Source organism: Panthera tigris, chromosome B1, assembly GCF_018350195.1.
Source record: "Panthera tigris isolate Pti1 chromosome B1, P.tigris_Pti1_mat1.1, whole genome shotgun sequence".
NCBI classification, from domain to species: Eukaryota; Metazoa; Chordata; class Mammalia; order Carnivora; family Felidae; genus Panthera; species Panthera tigris.
In genome coordinates, this window is record NC_056663.1 from 164,364,720 (window position 1) to 164,386,082 (window position 21,363).

Below are 21,363 nucleotides of genomic sequence, written 5' to 3' on the forward strand. Positions count from 1 at the left end.
AGGAAAACCCTATTTAGCTCCTTGATCCAAATGGATTGGATGGTATTAAATGGTATTATGAGGATTTCTTCTCCCCTGAAAGATGAACGTGTGACTTCTCTGTGTTGCCTACTGCAGGTAGCCTGTGGACATTAACTTACTCCCCAGCCTGGAAAGGAAGTTCAAGTCAGGATAAAGTTAGACTGAGGAAAATAAACATATTTTACATTTGAGATTTCCTCAAATTTCTGGTTAATTCTGGAGAGTAAAAATAACAATACTGAGAGCTTCATGTGGATGAACTTTTTATCTTCCTCAATCCTCATACCATCTCTATAAAGAAACAGAAATGCAAGCAAGTTAAATAATTTACCACGGTCACACAGCACAGAACCAGAATTTCAACACTCAGAATTTAAACATAAACTCAGCATTATTTCTAACTGATCTGGGTCAGTGTCTTTAGAACAGTGGGTGAAGCACAACACAGAGATTTCTTCTGGTGGGTCTGATTTTTGTCTGTCCAGTACTTCTATAGGACACCCTTCTTTCCAATCCTGTCCATGTGATTCAGCTCTGTCCTCACAAATGATAACTGTCCCAGCCTTGGTCAAGGAGAAAACGAAAAGGCATGAGACTCAAGCTAGGCCAGTGAGTCCTAACCTGGACATTTAGAGTTGCTTTAAGAGTAACAGTGTTCCGTCATCATTACCTGTGGATTTTGCAGCTATGCAAAAGTTTATTAAGCCAATAAACTTCCCTTTTTTATTAAGCCAGTTCGAGTTGGTTTCTGTCATTTGCAACTGAAAGAGTTTTGAGTAACAGAGTCTTCCTTTCAAGACAGACTATCTGACTACACGGACCCCTCAGCTTTGCCCACTTACAGGTGTCTACAGGCTCCTGGCCCGCCTCAGTCCCTGTGATCCTGACAATGCACCTGTGAAAGCACTTTGGATTCTTGGCATTAAATAGCATGTGGAGGCAGGGGGTGACCCAAGGACTGAAGACAGCATCAGTGTTCTTTCTGCCACATAGCATAATGGTGGACAGGACGGGCTAGAGATCCAGAGTTCACCTGTACCACCCATGAACACTGTGACATGGCAGATTACTGAAGGGACCTTCTTGTGCCTGACCTTCCTCACCTACAGTGTGGATAAAGACAGCACTTACTTATAGGGTCATTTTGAGGTTAGATTTATATATATTAAGGACTTAGTGCCTGGCATACAGGAGGCATTACAAAAATGTTCATAAGTGCTACATTAATTACTATTAATTTTGTAGAAGAGAAATTAGAAAGAAAAGAGTTTTGGAGGACCTGGGGGGCTTGGTCGGTTGAGCACCCGACTCTTGATCTAAGCTCAGGTCATGATCCCAGGGTAGTGGGATCGAGCCCCACCACTGAGCTCCATGCTGACAGTGTGGAGCCTGCTTGGGATTCTCTCCCTCTCTCTCTGCCCCTCCCCAGTTTGTGTTCTCTCAAAATAAATAAATACACTTTAAAAAAAAAAAAAAAAGATTCTCTCTCTCCCTCCGCCCCTCTTCCCTGCTCATGCACTCTCTCTCTCTAAAATAAAAAAGAAAAAAGAAAGAAAAGAGTTCTGAGACAGCTAGCCCAGTTAATCAGCAACCACAATATTCTGGGTGGGAGGCAATGAGGGCAGTGAGAGAAGATTGGAAAGTGGGGACATACATAAATGATCCATCAGTAGACTGACAGCACGAAGATCAATTAAGTAGAGGCGGGGCATGGTTTTAAGTAGAGGGAGCCATTCAGAACAAGCCACTATTTTGCATGACAGTAGAACATGAAGAATTTGATTTTGGCTTTGGAACCAGACTAAGAAGGAGTCACATCCTGGCTCTGCCATTTGTTCAGCTGCAAGATTTTTGAGGTTCTCCATCAACATGTTTTGTGGAGATAAATGAGATGGAATGTTCAGTAGTTTGCACAAGAGACGGCACAGTGAGGTTTAGCAAATACTAGACATTATTTAAAAAAAAATTTTTTTTAACATTTATTTATTTTTGAGAGACAGAGAGAGATAGAGCACAAGCAGGGGAGGAGCAGAGAGAGAGGGAGACACAGAATCCAAAGCAGGCTGCAGGCTGGCAGCACAGAGCCCGATGTGGGGCTCGAACTCATGGACCACAAGATCATGACCTGAGCCGACGTCGGCCACTCAACCAACCGAGCCACCCAGTCGACCCACAAATACTAGACATTATTAGCTATGAGGTCTAAACACCAGATTTCTTCATATAAGTACCTAAGACTTTTCATAGTTTTACCTCTGTTCATCTCAGAAGCAAGTAACTTAATATCTTCCTGTTATCTCTGTTAGCAGAGATCTTCTGAAACAACCATATAATCCAAATAGGTTTTTTTTTTAATGTTTATTTAAACATTAAATAACGTTTAAGAGAGAGAGAGAGAGAGAGAGAGAGAGAGAGAGAGAGAAAGCACACGGGCATGTGCACAATCGGGGGAGGGGCAGAGAGAGAGGGAGAGAGAATCCTAAGCAGGCTCCATGCTGTCAGCACAGAACTTTATGTGGGCCTGGATCCCACAAACCGTGAGATCACGACATGAGCCGAAATCAACAGTTGGATGCCCAACCGGCTGAGCCACCCAGGCGCCCCCTAATTCAAATTGTTTTAAGTAGTCCTGAATGTACCACAATATTTGAGCTGCACTGACTGGAAAATGCCCTGGCTTTGACAACAGATGTGCACTGGTCCAAGCATTTTTGCTTTAGCACCTACCTCTGATTTCTGACCACTCTTGTAAAGTTCGGGCAGTTGCATGAGGGTCTCTGCAGACACATCTTTCTCCAAAACACCATAAATGACAGGAGGAGCGGAAGTGAAAAGGAGGTTGAACAAGATCAAAACCCAGTAGTCAGTCATGGATGTTCCTGAAAATCCACAAAAGAACTGGTACCAGAAAAGGAGGTTCACATAGGCCTACGGACACAAAGAGCGACATTTGCATCTTAGAAACAGCAAGGTGTGCCGTCACCGCACCAGCCACATGCTGCCATTTTCAGCTGTGTAATCTCCGCCTCTCCCTCGGTGTAGTTCCCTCACTTACAGAATGGAAGACCACAACTTACCTTGGCGTCCCTTTTAGGTAAATGTTTTATTTAAGTGAAACACATACACATGCACACGTACTTACATACACACGTAAATACACACATGCCACTTACTGTGTGGTCCTAGCACTGTTCTAAGAGCTTTACAAATAATTTGCTCAACCTTCCTAACAACTTGGGAATTATTGGTGTCCTATTTTACAGACAAGGAAACTGAGGCAGAGAGAGGCTGAGGAATTTGCACAGAGTTACCTGGCTGGTAAGCAGCAGAGCCAGTTTTCAAACTGAAGAATCTCTTCTACATGAAGAGACCCTAGCCCAGTGCCTGGTATGAAGCATGCACACAACAAATATTCATTCTCTTGCTTTCATGGTTTAAAATTATGTGTTTAGTGGTGCCAGCAGGGTAGCCAACCATCCCACTTAGTTTTGGACTGAGGAGTTTCCCAGGACAGGGACTCTCACTGCTAAAACTGAGATAGCCCCCAGCAAATCAGGACAGGTCGTCACCCTAGAGGCTAGACACATACATCCTACGATGTTTCCTCCAATATTTTTCTCAGACGAACTAAGTCCACTATGGCAAAAGTTCCGTGCCCTCAAGCAAGGCAGGCCACAGGAAAGGGCACTGGACCGAGATTTAGGGGTCCTCTTCAAGGCCTGAGGACATTTCATATTGCTCTTTTCACTTTAAGCCATTTTCCCAACGCCTCTGAATTTTTGGTTTCCTCATCTGAAAAATGAGAATTACACCACCTCAGAGCTTGATATCAAGATCAACTCAGAAAGTACCCATGACCTGTAGAGTGCCTTAAACATATTGAGATGTTATTGTTGGCATTCTAGACACACTAGAATACTTTAGGGTAGGGGCCACAATCCTTAGAATAATCCTTAAGTCTAGGGTCTATGGACACACACCACACCCTGCTCCTGAAAATGTATTAATTTGGTACATGTGTTTTGGGGAGTGAATTCATAGTCTTCATCAGTATCTCAAAAGTTTCCTCAGATCCAAGAACCACAGTCTCAGAAACATACGTTACTTGAATGGCTTCTGGTACTGGGCCTTTTTCTCCGTAGTTTACAAAGCATTCAGTGTTTTGCTAGATACAAAAGAGGTAGAGATAAATTGTGAGGTTATCAGTGGGAATGGCCATCAAGGGTTCCACAGCAGAAAGACGCCTTTCCATCTCTGTTCCGTCTTTGTTCCCTGGTGACAGTCTCTACTAATAAACACTGCCCCACTCTCTGAAAATATATGTCACCTCTCTTTCTAACAGTAGTGTTTCTTAACCCTTGGGTTTAATCTGGGCTTTATGGGGAAAGAGGAGCTGCACCACAAGAGGAGAAGGTAGGAGAATGCAAAACTATTTACCATTTTTTTTTTTTTTTTACATTTATTTATTTTTGAGACACAGAGTGAGAGCACAAGCAGGGGAGGGGCAGAGAGCGAAGGAGACACAGAACCCGAAGCAGGCTCCAAGCTCCGAGCAAAAAAAAAATGCAAAAGTATTTAAAAAAAAACTTGGGAAGGCAGTTCCTCCCTAGAAGTCAGTGAGCATTAAGTCCCAGAATTTTAAAAAAGCTAATTGTGCTACAGGACAAAAGAAAAAAAAAATGTTCTGCTGACCAACAGACAGACACACACACACAGATACATGGATCTAAATTACACATCTGGAGTATCTGAAAAATGACCTACTGAAGTTATTTTTTTCCTAACGGTGGTATTTCAATAGAGTGATGTAAATTTATGTTTACTATTAATGCACTGCCTATGGACTTTTTGAAGGCTAGGAATAAATTTAGTCTAAAAATCATGACAAATTTACATAATCACTCTGCCTGGAAGGAACTTAAGTGAAGCGAAGCAATCTGAGGTCACCACGATCTTATAAAGGAGGAGACTGAAATTTAAATGGTATGTCAAAGATCAGAAGCTCGGATTCTCATCAAATTCTGCCCCTTTAGGAGCTATATAATCAAAATTAAGTTCCTTGGCCATCAAATAACTCTCAACCACAAATACATTTTACAGGTTTGCCAGAGAATTCTTCATTTCTGAGTGTTAGCCAGCTACAGGCTAAGGCATGATAACTGGGTTGTCCCTGGCATCTGTGTCTTCCACATACAACATGGGACATCGGTTTGAGGACCCCAGGTATTTTTTGGTATCTTCTGTAAAATGGAAGCAAACATTTTCATTCTCTACTGACAGACGGCATTCAACATTTCATAATTCTGCTTGTCACTACCTTTTCATGGAAGGTCAAAAATTAGGTCTTAAATGAACCAGACAGGACTTAATTGAATTTAGAAGCATAGGGAATAGAAAACGCCAGCAGACGGACAAGGCTAGCGATTTGCTGTCAGCAGCTGAAACGGAGCACATTCGCAGATTATTTCTGGTAAGGCAGCAGGAGTGCTCCTGGCGGCTCCCCAAACATCAGCAAGCAGAGCCGCTTAGCGTGGGGGCATTTCCTCCTCATCCCTTATGCTAGCAGAATAAGAAAGTGTAAAGGGGGAAGGGACAGATTGTCTGGAGCTACGTACCACGTTCTTGTAGAAAAAATACAGAATCATGTTGGAAAGCCGTGTGTAGCACCAGTGCCCGTGGACAAGGAGGAGCTTGCTGAGATGCTTGAACTGAGAAATGGCAAAATCACTGGCCATCACAGCCTGCAGAGACAAGGGGGAGAGAATGCCACCCTGAGCAATCAAATGTGTTAAGACAGACACAGCATGGCAGCCTGACCATCATCAGGCTCCAACTGGTCCGATCTGTTGTTTAAACCTTACACGCAGACCAGACGAAGCCAAACCAAACTGAAACAAACAAAACTCATGAACACAGAGACTTGATGGTCTGCCTGGAGTTACTATTCAGCTTTCCAGTCTGGTCACATGAAACAAGACTTCTCTTTGGTTACCACTCGACCCAATTTCAGCAAATGTACTTTTCTGGAAAGCAGCTCCCGTAGCAAGAATGCCATGCATCACAATATGCATCTGCTTCTCCCTCACTGGGAAGAATATTAAAAGTAATGTAGTCTTGACACTATGTAACAATGTATAATGTGCCAGGCAAAGAGATCACTGAATTTCTCAACTGTTGGAGAGAATGTCATAATTTACAATTCTCTGGAAACCCTAAGCCTCTATCCTATCTTTCTCTAACAGCATTTGCTCCATACATGAAAAGCAGTCTTTGGACAAGTTTTTATCTGAATTTTGTGCCTAAAACACTATCTAATATTCACACGTGTACACACACGCACACACACACACACACACACACACACATACAAAGAGCACCCCCCTCCCTCATTCTCAAATATTATCTCCCTCCCTTCCTCTTTAGGTCTGTAGGTCTTTTATTCAAATCCTTAGTAGCTCTCACCAGTGTCAAAAGTCACACAGCTAGAATAAACTGAGGGCTGCTGGAGGGGAGGTGAGTGGGGGGATAAGCTAATGGGGTGATGGGCATTAAGGAGGGCAATTTTTGGGATACACACTGGGTGTCATATATAAGAGATGAATCACTGGGTTCTACTCTTGAGGCCAAGACTACAGTGCATGCTGATTAACTTGAATTTAAATTAAAAAATAAAATAAAACCATAAGAAAATATCTTTAAAATTAAAAAAAAAAGTCACACAGCTATTGCAGGGCTAAATATATATATTTTTATGTTCTAGATGAAATATATTTAAAAAAAAATTTTAACATTTATTTATTATTGAAAGACAGAGCATGAGCATGGGAGGGGCAGAGAGAGGGGGAGACACAGAATCTGAAGCAGGCTCCAGGCTCCAAGATATCAGCACAGAGCTCGACGACGGGCTCAAACTCACAGACCACGAGATCATGACCTGAGCCAAAGTCGGACGTTTAACCCACTGAGCCACCCAGGCGCCCCGATGAGCTATATGTTTTAAACTGAACAAGGGAACCACATGGTTAAAATTACCCAGGAAAATACCCTAACACCCACACAGTAGATAACGAATGAATGCAGAGACCAACTCCCTGTCTCCCTGCCTCCCACTCCTGATCAAGCCACAGCCAGCCTCACTCTACAACAGAGATTTTACTGTGAAAATACGTTGCCCTGGAGTGGGCAGGTGAAGTCTGTGGCACATGGGTGGATGGTATCCACTCACCTGCATGCCTTCTTGACCGGAGATCCCCATCCCAATGTCTGCCACCTGTATCATGCTGACATCGTTGGCACCATCACCTTCAGGAGACAGAAGAAAAGCTGAGAAATGTATGAAGGGTAAAGAAAAGATACAGACTTTCTGCAAAGCAACAGCGACCACCCAAGCAAACAAATCCTTCAACGTTGATCCTATGTCTGCAAATGACCGGGAAGCCAGTTAAAGAGAAATGAAGCGCGGCATCCCACTGCCATGAGGAAGGATTCCAAATTTGACACTTAAAATCCTTAAAAATCCTTCACGCTAAGGCAACCTTTCTGGACTTATCTCCCCTTTTTCCATGCCACTCACTTTACTTTCAATTTTCCAGATATCCCTGCTCCTTCCAGCCACCGCTCATGCAGTTTCCGTGTCCTGTAACACTGCCCTCACCACCCCCACCTCACGTGGCTGGATTTCAATTGCTCTTGCCCTCAGCTTAGAGGTCAGTTCCTCTGGGAAATCCTTCTCATCCTCCCTTTAGGTCAGATGCCTCTTCCTTAGACTCCGGCACCACCCTGCGTTTCTCTATCATATGATATTACGACTGCTACATATTTCTTGGTCTCCCCAACACACTGGCAGCTTCTTTTTTTTTTTTTTTAATTTTTTTTAACCTTTATTTATTTTTGAGACAGGGAGAGACAGCATGAACGGGGGGAGTGTCAGAGAGAGAGGGACACACAGAATCTGAAACAGGCTCCAGGCTCTGAGCCGTCAGCACAGAGCCCGACGCGGGGCTCAAACTCACGGACCGCGAGATCATGACCTGAGCCGAAGTCGGACGCTCAACCGACTGAGCCACCCAGGCGCCCCACACACTGGCAGCTTCTTAGGGGAAGTATTACATTCCTGTTGGTAATGACCATTTGTTGTCCCCAAATGCCCACTGATCATTCACTGTTTTCTGGTAACAGTATCCTGATTTTGCTTGGGAACTCTGAGTCCATGTGGTTTATTAGGGATGAACCAAAAACCCCAGATGTAGGACGGCAACTCACCCAGATCTAGACAATTAGCATCATCTGTTTCCTGGCCTTGGTGATTGGCTCGGAGATGGGCACCTGACTCCAATGATGTAATTGACATATCCAGAAGTTCTAGCCTCAGGAACATCTGGATCCAGGGGCTTGAACAATTCATTCATCTATATGTTCATTCAATAAGACAGCTGAACAAAATTCCACTCTCATCCTGATTCTTTACTCCAGCAACTTGAAAAGAGTTGCTATCTTTTCACTCAGGTTGCTAACAGGATAGGATGTAAACCTAGGAATTTTTGGCAGCCGTATCAGCAAGCACGCTGAGGGGAGAAGCTATCTGAGACTGAAAGCAATCCAGGTAAAAACAGAGGCTACAAGAGATGGCTGAGTCCTCATCTTGCCATTTCTGAACACTGCGGTATCTCAGAGCTTAATCTCACACAGCTTCTCTCTTCCATTTATACTCATATTTTGGTGGTCGCATCTACTAGCCAGACCTTCAGTATCATCTAGACTTATAATTCCCCAATTTGTATCTCCAGCCAATCCCTCACTGCTAAATTCCAGACTTCCTATTGAGCTGTCCACCTGACACATCCCTGCTCAGATCTCTATGGACCTGTTCAAATTTCAGATGCATGTGTCCCAGTTCCTGATTCCCCTGCCCTCCTGGTTCCAACCCCTCTGCTCTCAGAGACAAAAATCTTCTTGTTTCCTTTAACGCCTTCTATCATACAACACGTGAAATTCATCAGCATGTGTCACCAGCTCTTTTTCCAAACCATGTCTATTAGCTGACCATGTTTCATGTCTCATCTGGGCTCAAGCCACCACCACCTTTTGCCTGAATTATTCCAGTAGCCTCCCAACTCTCCGTTCCAGTAGCCTCTTTACCTATGTCCTTGCATCCAACAGTTACTCTCAACACAGTAGCCATGTGATCCTCTTAAATTTAAAACAGATCATTTTCCTTCTCTGTTCAAAGTTCTCCCAAGACTCCCTACCTCCTCAGATAAAAGCCAAAAACGTCCTCCAGGACCCTACGTGATTTGGCCACCTGCCACCTCTCTGCCCATCACTCACCTAGAAAACTCTTCCCTTTGCTCAATCTGCTTGGGTCTTGAGGCACCCCAAATTTAGCCCACAGTCTTCACTTTCACTGCCCTCACCAGGAATGTTCTCCCCTCAGATCTCTGTGGCTCCCTGATCATTCTCTTCAAGTCTCTGCCCACCTGCAAACTTCAGAGATTATCTCTGAAAAGCATTTAAGCTAGCAGCCCCCCTCCCTCCCCTAGTGCTCTACGTCTCCCGGCTCTGCTTTATTTTTTTAAATAGTTTGTCACTATCTGATATATATGTATGGCTTTTTTGTTTTGTTTCATTTTTTACTATATGCCTTCTAGTGGATATAAGCTCCTTAGGAAAAAGTACTTTGTCAGTTTATATACTCCTTTATCTCCAGTGCCTAGAAAAATGTCTGGTATACAGAAGGCACTCGATAAATATTTGTTGAATGAATAAATGATTTGTTCATGTCCCTAAATTTAACTTTTCTGAAGGTAGAACCCCTAGATTTTTCAGTTTTATAATTCAGTACATTTACCCTCCTTAACTTAGTTGATTTGGGGATCTCACATGTAACCCAAAGTCCTACTGTGTTGTTTTCCGCATCACATCCCTACCATGTGGTTCGAAGCAAGTGGTCAAAAAGGTGATGAAGGCAAGAAGGGAAGGAGTGGAGGATAGGGAGGAAGCAGAGAGGAAAGGGAGAAGGAAAGTGGGGGAGGGAAAGGACAGACAGACAGAAGGGTAGACAGAAGTACAGAAGGAAGGACGGAACAGAAGGATCAGCCCCTAGCGTGGCATGAAAGTGAGGAGCACGCGGCCGGTTCCACCCCCACTCACCGATGGCCAGCGTCATCACCTGGAGATGGTTGCGCACCAACTTCACTACCTCGCTTTTCTGCAGGGGGGTGGCTCGGCAGCAGACCACAGCTTGACAGCAGGCAGTCAGCTCCAGGAACTGCTTCTGCAGACTCTCCTGCAGGGCGAACTCCAGGGTCTTCCCATTGATGATGAGTCCAGCCCGCAGCCCTGAGTCCTGTGTGGCTGGGGACTGGTGTAAGCCCTCACTTAACAATGCTTGCTCTGGACAGGCTGGATTCTTCTTCTGAAGTTCCTTCAAAATTGTGCTCATCAGCATCTCACAGGCATCCTTGAAACAAGAGGCAAAGACAGTTGGCCTTAGGGCTCCCTTGGTGGCCATACCCAGCTAAATTTATCATTGTCATTCTTTAGCAACTGCTGTATAAAGGCAGTTCCTCAAGCCGTTACTTTTGAAGACCTCCCAGCTTTTCCACAGAGATCGGGGAGGGGGGGGGCGGGGAGGAGGGAGGAGATCAGTTAATAGGATGGAAGAGACCTCTCATCCCCAATTCTGTAACTAAAAATAGCTGAGAATTTATTTGTACAATTTACTTTCTCAAACAGTGACTCCCGAGAGTTCTTTGGTCTTTTTCTACCATTTACTATCTGCTTGACATTAGGAAAATTATGTAACCTCTCTGAACCTCAGCTTTCTCATCAGAAAATGCAAATGTCTACACATTATAACATCATTGTCAAGAAGAAGTGAAATAATGTGTGCAAAATTCCTAGTGTAAGGCATGACACAGAATTTAAAAAATAATAGTTACTATTTTTATCTTCTTTTGGACTCAAAATTCATTCATACACAGTGGTTTATTGAGAAACCACTTTATACTAGGAAACATCCTAGGCACTGGGGATTGGCCAACGAGCACAAGAAGACCCCTGCCCTCATCGAGCTTATGTTCTGGTTGGGATGTTTTCAGTGGTGCTTGTCACGTTTGGTCTGTGCACATCCCTCCACTCTCTTCACCCCACATAGTTAAGAAGTACCATGAAGACAGGTATCATTTTTAATTTACTTTTGAAGCCTTCACAATGCCTGAGAGAGGGTCACATCAGACACTCAATAAATACTCATTGGATGGATTCTACTCAAGAAGACTGACAATAAAATTACCCAGAAATTATTGTGTCAAGTGACCACTAAGGACAGAGCCTAACAAAATCCACGAGCACTGCATTTAAGTTTAGACATTAAGACTGAAAGAAAAAGAAAAAAAAGACTGAAAGAGTTCATTCGTAAGAGATCCCCTCACTCACAGGTCCCATACATGTCGCTCTGATCCCATACATGTCAAAAACTTCTGAGGAAAAGTATACAAAGGTGAATCAAATATGCCCTTTATAGGCTCAACATATAATAGTAAAAAGTTATTTTAAAAAACCTTCTAGAGTTTGGTTATATTAAAACGATATATTCAGAAGGTAACATACCCTTGAGTCATTGAAAATCAGCGTGTCTATTAACATGAGATGATACTTAAGGCATTTGTTAAGTGAAAAAACACAATTACAATACTATACAATACATAATGACAGCCTTTGTATGCTCAGGGTGCACAGAATACAGGCTTGAGTAGAAGCCCTCTAAAATATGAACATAAATTATCTGTAGTTTTATGTTTATAGAATGATTATAGACATTTTTATCCTCTTATTTGAGCATGCATTTAGCTCTATAAATTACATTTTCGTTACAGAAATATATATATACACTCATTTTTCATTATTTGCAGATTCCATATCTGTGAATTCACTTACTTGCTAAAATTTATCTGTAATCCCACAATCAATACTTGTAGTGCCTTCATGGTCATTGGTAAACATGCACAGATAGAAATTTTTTGAGTCACGTGATACGACTCCAGCCGAAACTGAACAAGGTGATGCTCTATCTTATGTCAGCTCCTGTACTATAAATAAGTGTCCTTTTCACTGTTTGGTGACACATTTTCTGTATGTTTGTGCTTCTTGTTAATTTCACTGTTTAAAATGGCCTCCAAGCATAGCGCTGCTGAAGTGCACAGTGCTGTCTAGGGGTCCTACGTACTAGAAGGTTGTGATTGGCCATAAATTCAATGTTATAATACATACAATTAATTGTTTTTAAACAGAAACACGCACGGAACGAGGTTCTATATTGATTGGTTGACACAATGTTGTGACCAGAGGCTTATGGCAACCTAATCCTACGTTTGGTTCAGTATTCACTAATACAGCATTTGCAGCAACTGTATAGAACTTAACTCCACGAATAATGAGAAAAACTACAGATGGATATAGATTATATAATATGTAATTCAATACAAAATGTATGCTTGACAAGTAATCAGCTGTGAGTAGACAAACCACAACCTTTTGGAGTTTCAGGCTATAAAAATGAGGATAATTTTACCTGATCTGTGGCCTTGTTGTAACTGTCAAGTAAGATCACGAATAAGAAAGCCTTCTATGGATTCTAACCAGCATGAAAATAAAGTTACTATCTCAGGAAAAAATTATAAGTGAAATAATAAAAACAAAACTTAAAAATTAAATGATGAATCCTAAAAGGCCTTTATATATCAAAAGGCAATAAAGAATCCAATATATAATTATATTAACCTTTTCCCCCCAAAAAAACAGACCCAGGACTTTTATGAGAATGGAAACCATGTTGTAAAGTTTATAAGTGGCGACATTTACTGTAATCAACTTGCAGATTTAGGAACAAGAGTTGACAGAAATTTGTAAAGCTGAAATACTACACTACAGAAATGACCAGATATTCTACTGGTTTCCAGGTGGCTCACTTAGAATGTCACAGAAGCAATTTCTTCACTAACTGGCCAACCAGGTTCCGTGATCTTTCTTTTTTAATTCTTAGCATCTCCTGATGGATGGAGGAGAATGGGGGAAAAAAATGAAAATAATATAGTGACTTAGCCCCTACTATGTGCCTGGCATTTTATATGGATGGACCTGAGTCACCATAAAACTAAATTGTGTTCACTGTGCTCTGTTAGTTACCTGGAAAATTCACATAGGTGGAACAGCTTTTGATAATTAAAAAAAAAAAATGTATTTTTTGTATTTAGAACAGTCCACAGTGGATACTCTATAAAGACTTCTTGAATTGGTAACTTTAAATATCTTCAACTATAATTGTGTATTTACAAATAAGCTCTATGATCCTATGGATTTTACTGCTCATAAAAATGTCAAAGTTGAAATCAAATAAAAAGAACTGACTTCCTTTTCAATGGTAATTGAACCCTTTCTGACAGGTACTACATGTTTAATGTATAGTTTATATTTTCTCATTTAATGCCTACAATGACCCTATGAAATAGATGTTACTCTCACATCACAGGTTAGGGAAAAGGTCCAGAAGAAAACTCTCCAAGGTCACATACCTGATCACTGGCAGACCAAGTAAATGAACCAGGGTCTTACCAGCCTTAGGGCACATCCATTTTAGTGACCAAAATGACTAATGACAATTTTCTTGTGCTCAGACCTGGCTGGTACTAGGAGCTGGCTGGAGGTTGTGGTTATGGGTCTCTGGATCACAGCCAACTGCCAAGGAGAACCCACCCTGTGTTGAAAAGGAAAGTTCTCTTTCCTTAAAATATATGATCTGGTTAGGTATTGACTGAGGCCCGACCATAATAACATGGCTAACCAAACATGGCAGCCTGTGACAGCCCCAAGATGTGATCCAGATGAGAAGCTCCAGAGGATTTCTGAGAGGCGGGTTGCTGGCAGAGTATGGATGCCACTGATGAAGTCTGACTTTGAGGAAGGAGGGAGAAAGGTTTTCCAAGCTAATTAAGCGGCATGCACAAATCTCAGAGGTTATTACTATACTGGAAAATTAAAAAAAAACAAAACAAAAACCTATTCAACGCATTAGAAATTTGTGTTAGAATTTAATGGGAGGTGGGGCAGGGACAATTATAAAAAAAAAATAAGCTGTATCCAAACCTCTTAAACTCCTTAAGGAAAAAAAAAAAATTTCCCTTTCCTTAAAACAGTTCTACAAACTTGACATTCTCAACAGTACTATCTAAGAATTACCACTAGAGGGCATAATTATCCCGAGAGTCTATTTTTGGAATTAACCATAAAAATACCAATTTACTCACCTAATTCTGATAGAAATCATCACTTCCCCTCAACTTGAAACAGAGGTATATTCCTGTCCAAGAATTTGACATAGTTTTTCATTATGGGCTAAATCTTATCAAATCCCTGGAAATCCAATGGGGGGTAAGGGAAAGCAGATAGAAAATAAAAAGGCAACTTTCTATAGCAACAATTTCTTTGAATCATGTTAAACCATGAAGCCTTTAGAAGAACTATGGTGTCTTCCCAAGCACAAGCTAGGTTGCTGGATAGAAGAAGTAATTATCAAGGAGCTAATGGTTATTGGTTTTTTTTCCTCCTTCCATTCATCAAATCACAAATGCTCCCTTGGCTATGAAAAAAAAAAAAAAAAAAAGACTCAATCTCATTACACATACTTTACTCTGGGTATTGAGGATAAAGAGCTTGTCATCTGGCTCCAGTAGTTTGCATGCATAAGCTATGTTGACAGCTGTCTCCTGCTTGTCCCCTGTCAGCATCCAGATCTTGATGCCGGCTTTTTGAAGGGCTTCTATAGACTCGGGGACTCCCTCCTGCAGACGGTCTTCAATGCCAGTAGCACCTAAAGATAGCCAAAGTGCAACAGAGCCTGTGAGAAACTGAAGCCAGTAGGAGCTCACCTAGGCTATAATTGAACTGTATCTGTTTGTCAACCCAATCCTGAACTACCCAAACTGTGCCAGCAGCTTCCAGAGATTCAAAGAAGTGTGGACCCAGACCAAAATCATATACAAAGTAATATTCTGGGAGGGAAGCCTTAGGAATCAATGAGCTTATTAAACTTACTTGTTTTCCTTGTAGCTAGCTTTCCTCTCCATAAATTGAGGGGGACTTGTTTCAGTTACTTATGCAACCTTTTTCTATGATTTTGTAATTCTGTGACACTCCCAAGGGTAAGGACAGGCTTTCAAAGAATGTTCTTGCCAATAAGTGGCTTATATTATGAAACAGCATTAAAAATAGATATTATAAGTCCATAATTCCTTTTGCTAAAACAACCAGGGCCAGGTAAGTTTTAGAATTCAAAATTTGTCATATTTTATGAAGGTAACATAGTGCATCTATCATATTTTGAAGTATCTGATAACCAAACATATTAATATTTCTGTGGAAAACTTTCAAATGTTCACACTAGTTAGGAAAATAAAGACTTACAAAAGTTTATCAGACCAGGCCTGATTTTTATAGCCAAATGAGTTCTGGCACTAAACCCATGGAGCGTTTTTGAGTTTGGAATTTCAGACAAGGAGAGGTAGACGCATACAACTGATGCTGTCACAAAGAAATGACGTAGGACAGCACTATTACTCTAGTGGCTCGACACAAAGTGGGATCACTGTTTTTTTCTGAACCAGAGGAATGGAGCTCCGATACTGGTCTCTTGCTATGTTAGCACTTAGATTAGAATCTAGATGTCAGACTCGGAGACAGTGGTTCTCAACCTTGACTGGCTCAGCATTCCTTGGGGATCTTTTGAAAATTCAAATGTCCCAGTCACACATCAGACGAACTGAATCAGAATCCCTGAGAATAGGATGCAGGTTTTTTTATTAAAAAATTTTTCTTAATGTTTATATATTTTTGAGAGAGAGAGAGAGAGACACAGAGTGCTAGTGGGGGGGAGCAGAGAGAGGGAGACACAGAATCTGAGGCAGGTTCCAGGTTCTGGGCTGTCAGCATAGAGCCCAATGCGGGGCTCATACCTATGAACCGTGAGATCATGACCTGAGCCAAACTCGGACACTTAACCGACTGAGCCACCCAGGTGCCCTTTTTAAACTTTTTTTTAATGTTTATTTATTTTTGATAGAGAGAGAGAGAGAGAGAGTGCATGAGTGCGGGTGAGGGGCAGAGAGAGAGGAGAGGGAGGCTCTGAAGCAGGTACTGTGCTGTCAGCAGAGAGCCTGACATGGTGCTCAAACTCACAAACTGAGATCATGACCTGAGCCAAGGTGGGATGCTTAACCGATTGCACCACCCAGGTGCCCTGCACTAGTATCTTAAAGTGCCCCAGATGATTTCAAGGCACAGCTCAGTCTGAGACAAGAGGTGTCGTTTGTGCTACTTTTACCAGCAATCAGGAAGTAAGAGAAGAGAGAAAATTTCATTGGTCCAGTTGCAGGTACATACAAAGCACACAGGCCCTGTTGCTAGGTAGACCCGAGTTTCTCTGCAGCTCTATCAGCTGCTAGTGTGACTTTGAACAAGTCAATGAGCTTCTCTGTGCCCCAAGTTTCCTCCAAATAATTTAGAGATTTGTTGTGAAGGTTCAAAGAGACAACACATATTAAGTACCTTATCCAAGGCCTGGCAAGAAACTTAAGCTGGAAATCCTCTTGAACCAGGGGGAACCAGGATATTTATTTGACTTGGTATTCTAAGTTAAAATGATAAGGTTTTAAATGATCTTCTTAAGGATGACCACCCTGATCCCACCATAAATGGAGTCTAGTTCACTGCAGCGGAAAACAGAATGAAAAGAATTGGAAACCGGGTAGAGATCAGACTGGACACGGTAGACAGAACCATGTGCTCTATTAGATCAAAGTAGGGGGGAAAAAACCACTGGTGAATAACTTAGAGAGAGCCAGTGTTTTTCAAAATTGTCCATTCAGACAACACAAGAGTCTACCTACCAAGTAAAGTTAGCTTGTTCTCCAACCTCATGGCAGATTCAAGGAGTAACTCTTCCCTGTGGTCAATGCTGGTTTCTGCTAAAAAGTGGTTCCTCAGCCACTCTGCGTATTCAGTGTCACTCATGACCTAGGAGGGTAAAAAGAGCTATAAGACAGGCCAGATCATCTTGTGGGATCCCACCAGGACTGACCACTAGCTGAATACCAAGCCATCAACCTGTTTTCGGTATTCCTCTCTCTAGACATACTTATGCCAGGTTCTCACACCACCTGGTCACAACCTTCCCAAGCTCTATGGTCAGACTTCTTTAACACTGATAATGGATGGACACGATAGCTCAGTAGTTCTTGGAAATTCTAGGCATCATACATGATGAAAGTGGGTTAATTTCTTTAACCCAGGGTGTATGCAGTTGGAAGAGGTCTCCACGTGGCAGTTAAATCTAGAAAGATTCTAATGGTGCAGTTGAGAAAGTGGCGTCAGGACTGCTCAGTTTGAGGTATTACATAGCCAACAGCACCGCTAATATCTTTTGACGGTTAGTTTGTGGAGTTAGTTATTTGTAAAGGTGAAAAGAGCGAGGGAGCTGTATGAGTGGAGCAAGGAAGTACTCTTCCTAAAATATTAAATGAAATTCCTGGAGAAGGAACCAATGATACATTTTCCTCTTTCTTCAGGTTGCCATAGAGGGAGAAATCCACATTTTGGTTCTCAAAAAGCAACGTGAGGTGGAGGGGGTGAGGCAACTTCTCTATCTACTTATTCTCACTCACAAGGTAATCTGACTTAGGAAAAATCTGACATCTATTGGGCTGCATTTTTATCAGGGACAGGATCATTGCACTTGAAAAGGCAGCATTCTCTCCTTTTGCTTTCATCTTGAAACTCTCCATTTTTCTTACAACTTTGTGTGGGGCAGGCTTTTGATTCTATATGCAGCTGGGTGACTAAATATTGACTAAGAGTCTGCAATGGATCCCAGCTTCCCTAATGCAGCTCGTCAGAACTAGAATTTGGGTGAGAAATGAGCGATCCCTACATTTGTCTTAGGTGCTCGCTACAGTCTCCAATTCAGGCTTCCTGGAGAGCCTCGTATTTAAAAATTATAATGGATGGCAATTAATGCACTGATACTTTGATCTACCTGTACACCCCTGTCTTTCATATTCGCTAGAGCCCAGAATGACACACAGAAATTGATACTCTGGTTTCTAACACAGCACATGAGAACTCAGAGAACAGAACTTTTAGGTACCCTTGTGGCTTGTTCTCCAAGCAAAACACTGCTTTGGAGAACAAACTCCAAGCAGACAATACATATGGAAGGGAGAAGCTGTGAACAGAAAGCCCATGATCCAGGGGCTTTGCCAATTATCCGGACCAGGGTTTGACACATGCTCGTCATTAAACGATGGCTACACGGTGGAAGAATAAAGACGATGCGCCTGAGAGCCTCACCTTCTTCGCTATACATAACGTGCGTAGGCCTCGTTTGGCATAGTCGTCCAAGTGTTTCTGGGTTTTCTCTCTTATTATCATCTGTTGTTTTTCCAGACTTCCTCCATCTGAAATAATTAACAAAACACAAGTATTCCCACCAGTCTGCCCAATTAAAGACAAAGTTTTACAAACAATGGTGGCTTACCCCACAACAAACAAAAGACCTTGTAGTTTTGAGTCCCAACTGTGCATTAATTAAAGGGACCCTCAGAATAAAGCTTTCCCTTGTTCCTTCCTCCCTGGGGAAAAGCACCATGAACTTAATACAAACACCATTCCCACACCATCAATAACAACAGTAACAGTAACTATAATAATGCTATCTGCCATTCACTGAACACCTGCCATTTGGTAGGCACTGGACAAAGGCTCTCCATATACTGGATATGGCGTGTCATTAAACCTCTGAGGAACCTACAAAAAAGGTACTATAATCCCCATTTATTGAACACTTAGGCACAGAGTAGTAGGTAACTTTACGAAGACATAGGTCAGATCTGCACCCAGGTTTGTATAGCCCCCAGACTTACATGCTTTCTCACCAAATCCTAGGCAGCTTCCCCTACTTTGCCAAGTGCAGCTGATCCCCCAAATATCCACTTGCTTGTCTTTATAAAACCATCTGGAGTGGCCTTTGAATTTCTGAGCCCTTGATACCCCCGCTTTCAGTTCTGTATGAACTCACCTGGGGAAGCCACAGAGAGCAACTCCATGATTACAGAATCCGCACCCTTTGTGTATACCACGACTTGGTTGGAAAGGGGGTGTCGAACAACAACAGACATTCTTTTTCTTACTGAGTCGAAAGGCAGGATGTGCAGGAGTTGAAACGTTAATGGCCCCAAAGCAGCGAAGTCCACCATGACCTGCTCTGGTGTCCGGGACCGTAAAGTGCATTGGTAAGCCCGGGCGGCATACACCAAGGCCGCTTCGTCTGGGCTCTCAGCCTCATAACACAGGCTGGAGGCCCACGGCTGTCCAGGGGAGCATTCCACCTTGCCATCGGTGAGGCCTGCATCACAGTTCTGTTTCTCAGTCTCCGTAGGGCGAGCACAATCACTAGAGTCCCGAGGGCTCTCGCTAGTTTGGGAGACCTCTTCCTCCACAGGTGAAGCCAGTTTCATTCGACTAAAGAGAGAGAGTCTGCTCACAAAGGCACTTGGGATCCCAGAAGATGGCTCTTTCCCACTGGCAAGTGACGGCGAACTTGATCTTCGCACAGACAATCTCTGGAAGAGGTTTTTAATCTCTTCCAAGGACTTGATAGGCATTCCACTCAGTGATGAGAGTCCAATCTAGGGAAGACAATTTGGGAGGGTCTCCATCATATAGTCAAAAGCAGTTCATAACCATGTTGAAGTCAAACCAGGAAAAAAGAAGGTAAGAATTACCCCTCCTTAAATAACTAGCAGCCTGCTTCTTCATACTTAAAACTGCCCCAGAAAAGGGGTGCCTGGGTGGCGCAGTTGGTTAAGTGTCCGACTCTCGATTTCAGCCCACGTTATGATCTCAAGGTTTGTGAGTTTGAGCCCTGCATCAGGCTTCGTGCTGCCAGCACAGAGCCTGCTTGGGATTCTCTCTCTCCCTTTGTCTGCCCCTTCCCTCCTCATGTTATCTCTCTCTCTCTCTCTCTCAAAATAAATAAACATTAAAAAAAAAAAACTGTCCCAGAAAACATTAACAAAAATTAAAATGGCCATAATGAAAAAGATGTGCTAACGTTGATGGCACTATAAATTTCTACAACCATTTAGAAAGAAATTTGGCAAATAATAGCAAAAGAGATAAAATGCCAATATTGCCAGCAGTGGGCATATTAAAGCAACTTTTCCTAACGAATAACTTAAAATATAGGTGATCCATAATCTTTATTATGTACATCCTAGCAATAGCAAATTTAAAAATTATAAGCAAATTAAGTATTCAAAAATAGCAAAGCAGAAAAATCTTCCTGAAATGTTATACAGTCCTTACAAAATAAAATTTATAAAGCCTATGGGGTAAAATTGGTAAAGCTTTAAAATATAAAATTCATGTGAACAACATAAAAATAAAAATTGTATGAACATAAGAACAAATGAGTGATAATATGCATTTAAAACACTGAAAGAAAGCTAAAAGATTAACAAAATGGGTTGTTTTCCTCTTTTATTTTTCAGATTCTATAAGATTGTTACCATGACTTTTTCTGTTGTTTTAAAAAGGCCAGTGAACAAAGTCACTTTAAGTGTTATCAGCAGAAATTATTAGCTTATTAGCAGAAATTCACAGTGTGAATTTCTATTACATATTTTTTCTAATTTGTAGCCTTATTTTCTTTTCTAGCTCTCAACTTTTATCAGTGATTAAACTTAGAGTTTAATATTAATTATGAAGGCCAATTAAATCCTAAAATTTTCTCATTCTGAAAAGCCCAAAATATGGAAGTGTTTTCCTAAACATTATTAATCTTTGGATAGTTGGAGACACCTATGCTGGTCAATTTTCAGACTTATCAGCAACTCAGAAATGAAGAGAAACAACCACAGATGAGGTTTTCATATTCCTGACAGATTCTGATTAACTTATTAGTCATGGTCTATCATTACCTCAAAATATCATAAAGCTTAGGCTTTTATAGCTCTAGAGATTTTCTTTCAGACAACAGCATATTCTATTCTTTGGGGATAAGGCAACAACATTTTCAAACAAAAAAACACCAGAAGATGCCTACTTTGGATACAGATGCACGAGAAAAACTGTTACACGAGGAGGAAAAAATATCCAGTAATTTATTCTCTAAGTACATAATCACTTTCCAAAGAGCAACTCTCTAATTGAAAACCTTATAAAAACAGTTTTCTGATAAAAGCTTAATTGGAAATAAGTTATTTTTATGGTAAAGTTGACCACCTCTGAATT

The 21,363-nt window shown here is 41.6% G+C and overlaps 1 protein-coding gene across 2 annotated transcripts in view; it reads right to left on the reverse strand.

Moving 5' to 3' along the window:
* ATP10D (ATPase phospholipid transporting 10D (putative)) overlaps nucleotides 1-21,363 on the reverse strand; it is a 107,119-nt gene that overhangs the window by 15,237 nt on the left and 70,519 nt on the right. For both annotated transcript variants that reach the window (XM_007075911.3, XM_015534760.2), the window contains 8 exons: nucleotides 19,148-19,757; nucleotides 18,421-18,527; nucleotides 16,962-17,088; nucleotides 14,703-14,887; nucleotides 10,171-10,480; nucleotides 7,247-7,323; nucleotides 5,637-5,762; nucleotides 2,749-2,949 (listed from right to left, as the gene is read on the reverse strand). In XM_007075911.3, coding sequence (XP_007075973.1) covers nucleotides 2,749-2,949; nucleotides 5,637-5,762; nucleotides 7,247-7,323; nucleotides 10,171-10,480; nucleotides 14,703-14,887; nucleotides 16,962-17,088; nucleotides 18,421-18,527; nucleotides 19,148-19,757 — 1,743 coding nt within the window. The remainder of the gene's footprint in view (nucleotides 1-2,748; nucleotides 2,950-5,636; nucleotides 5,763-7,246; nucleotides 7,324-10,170; nucleotides 10,481-14,702; nucleotides 14,888-16,961; nucleotides 17,089-18,420; nucleotides 18,528-19,147; nucleotides 19,758-21,363) is intronic.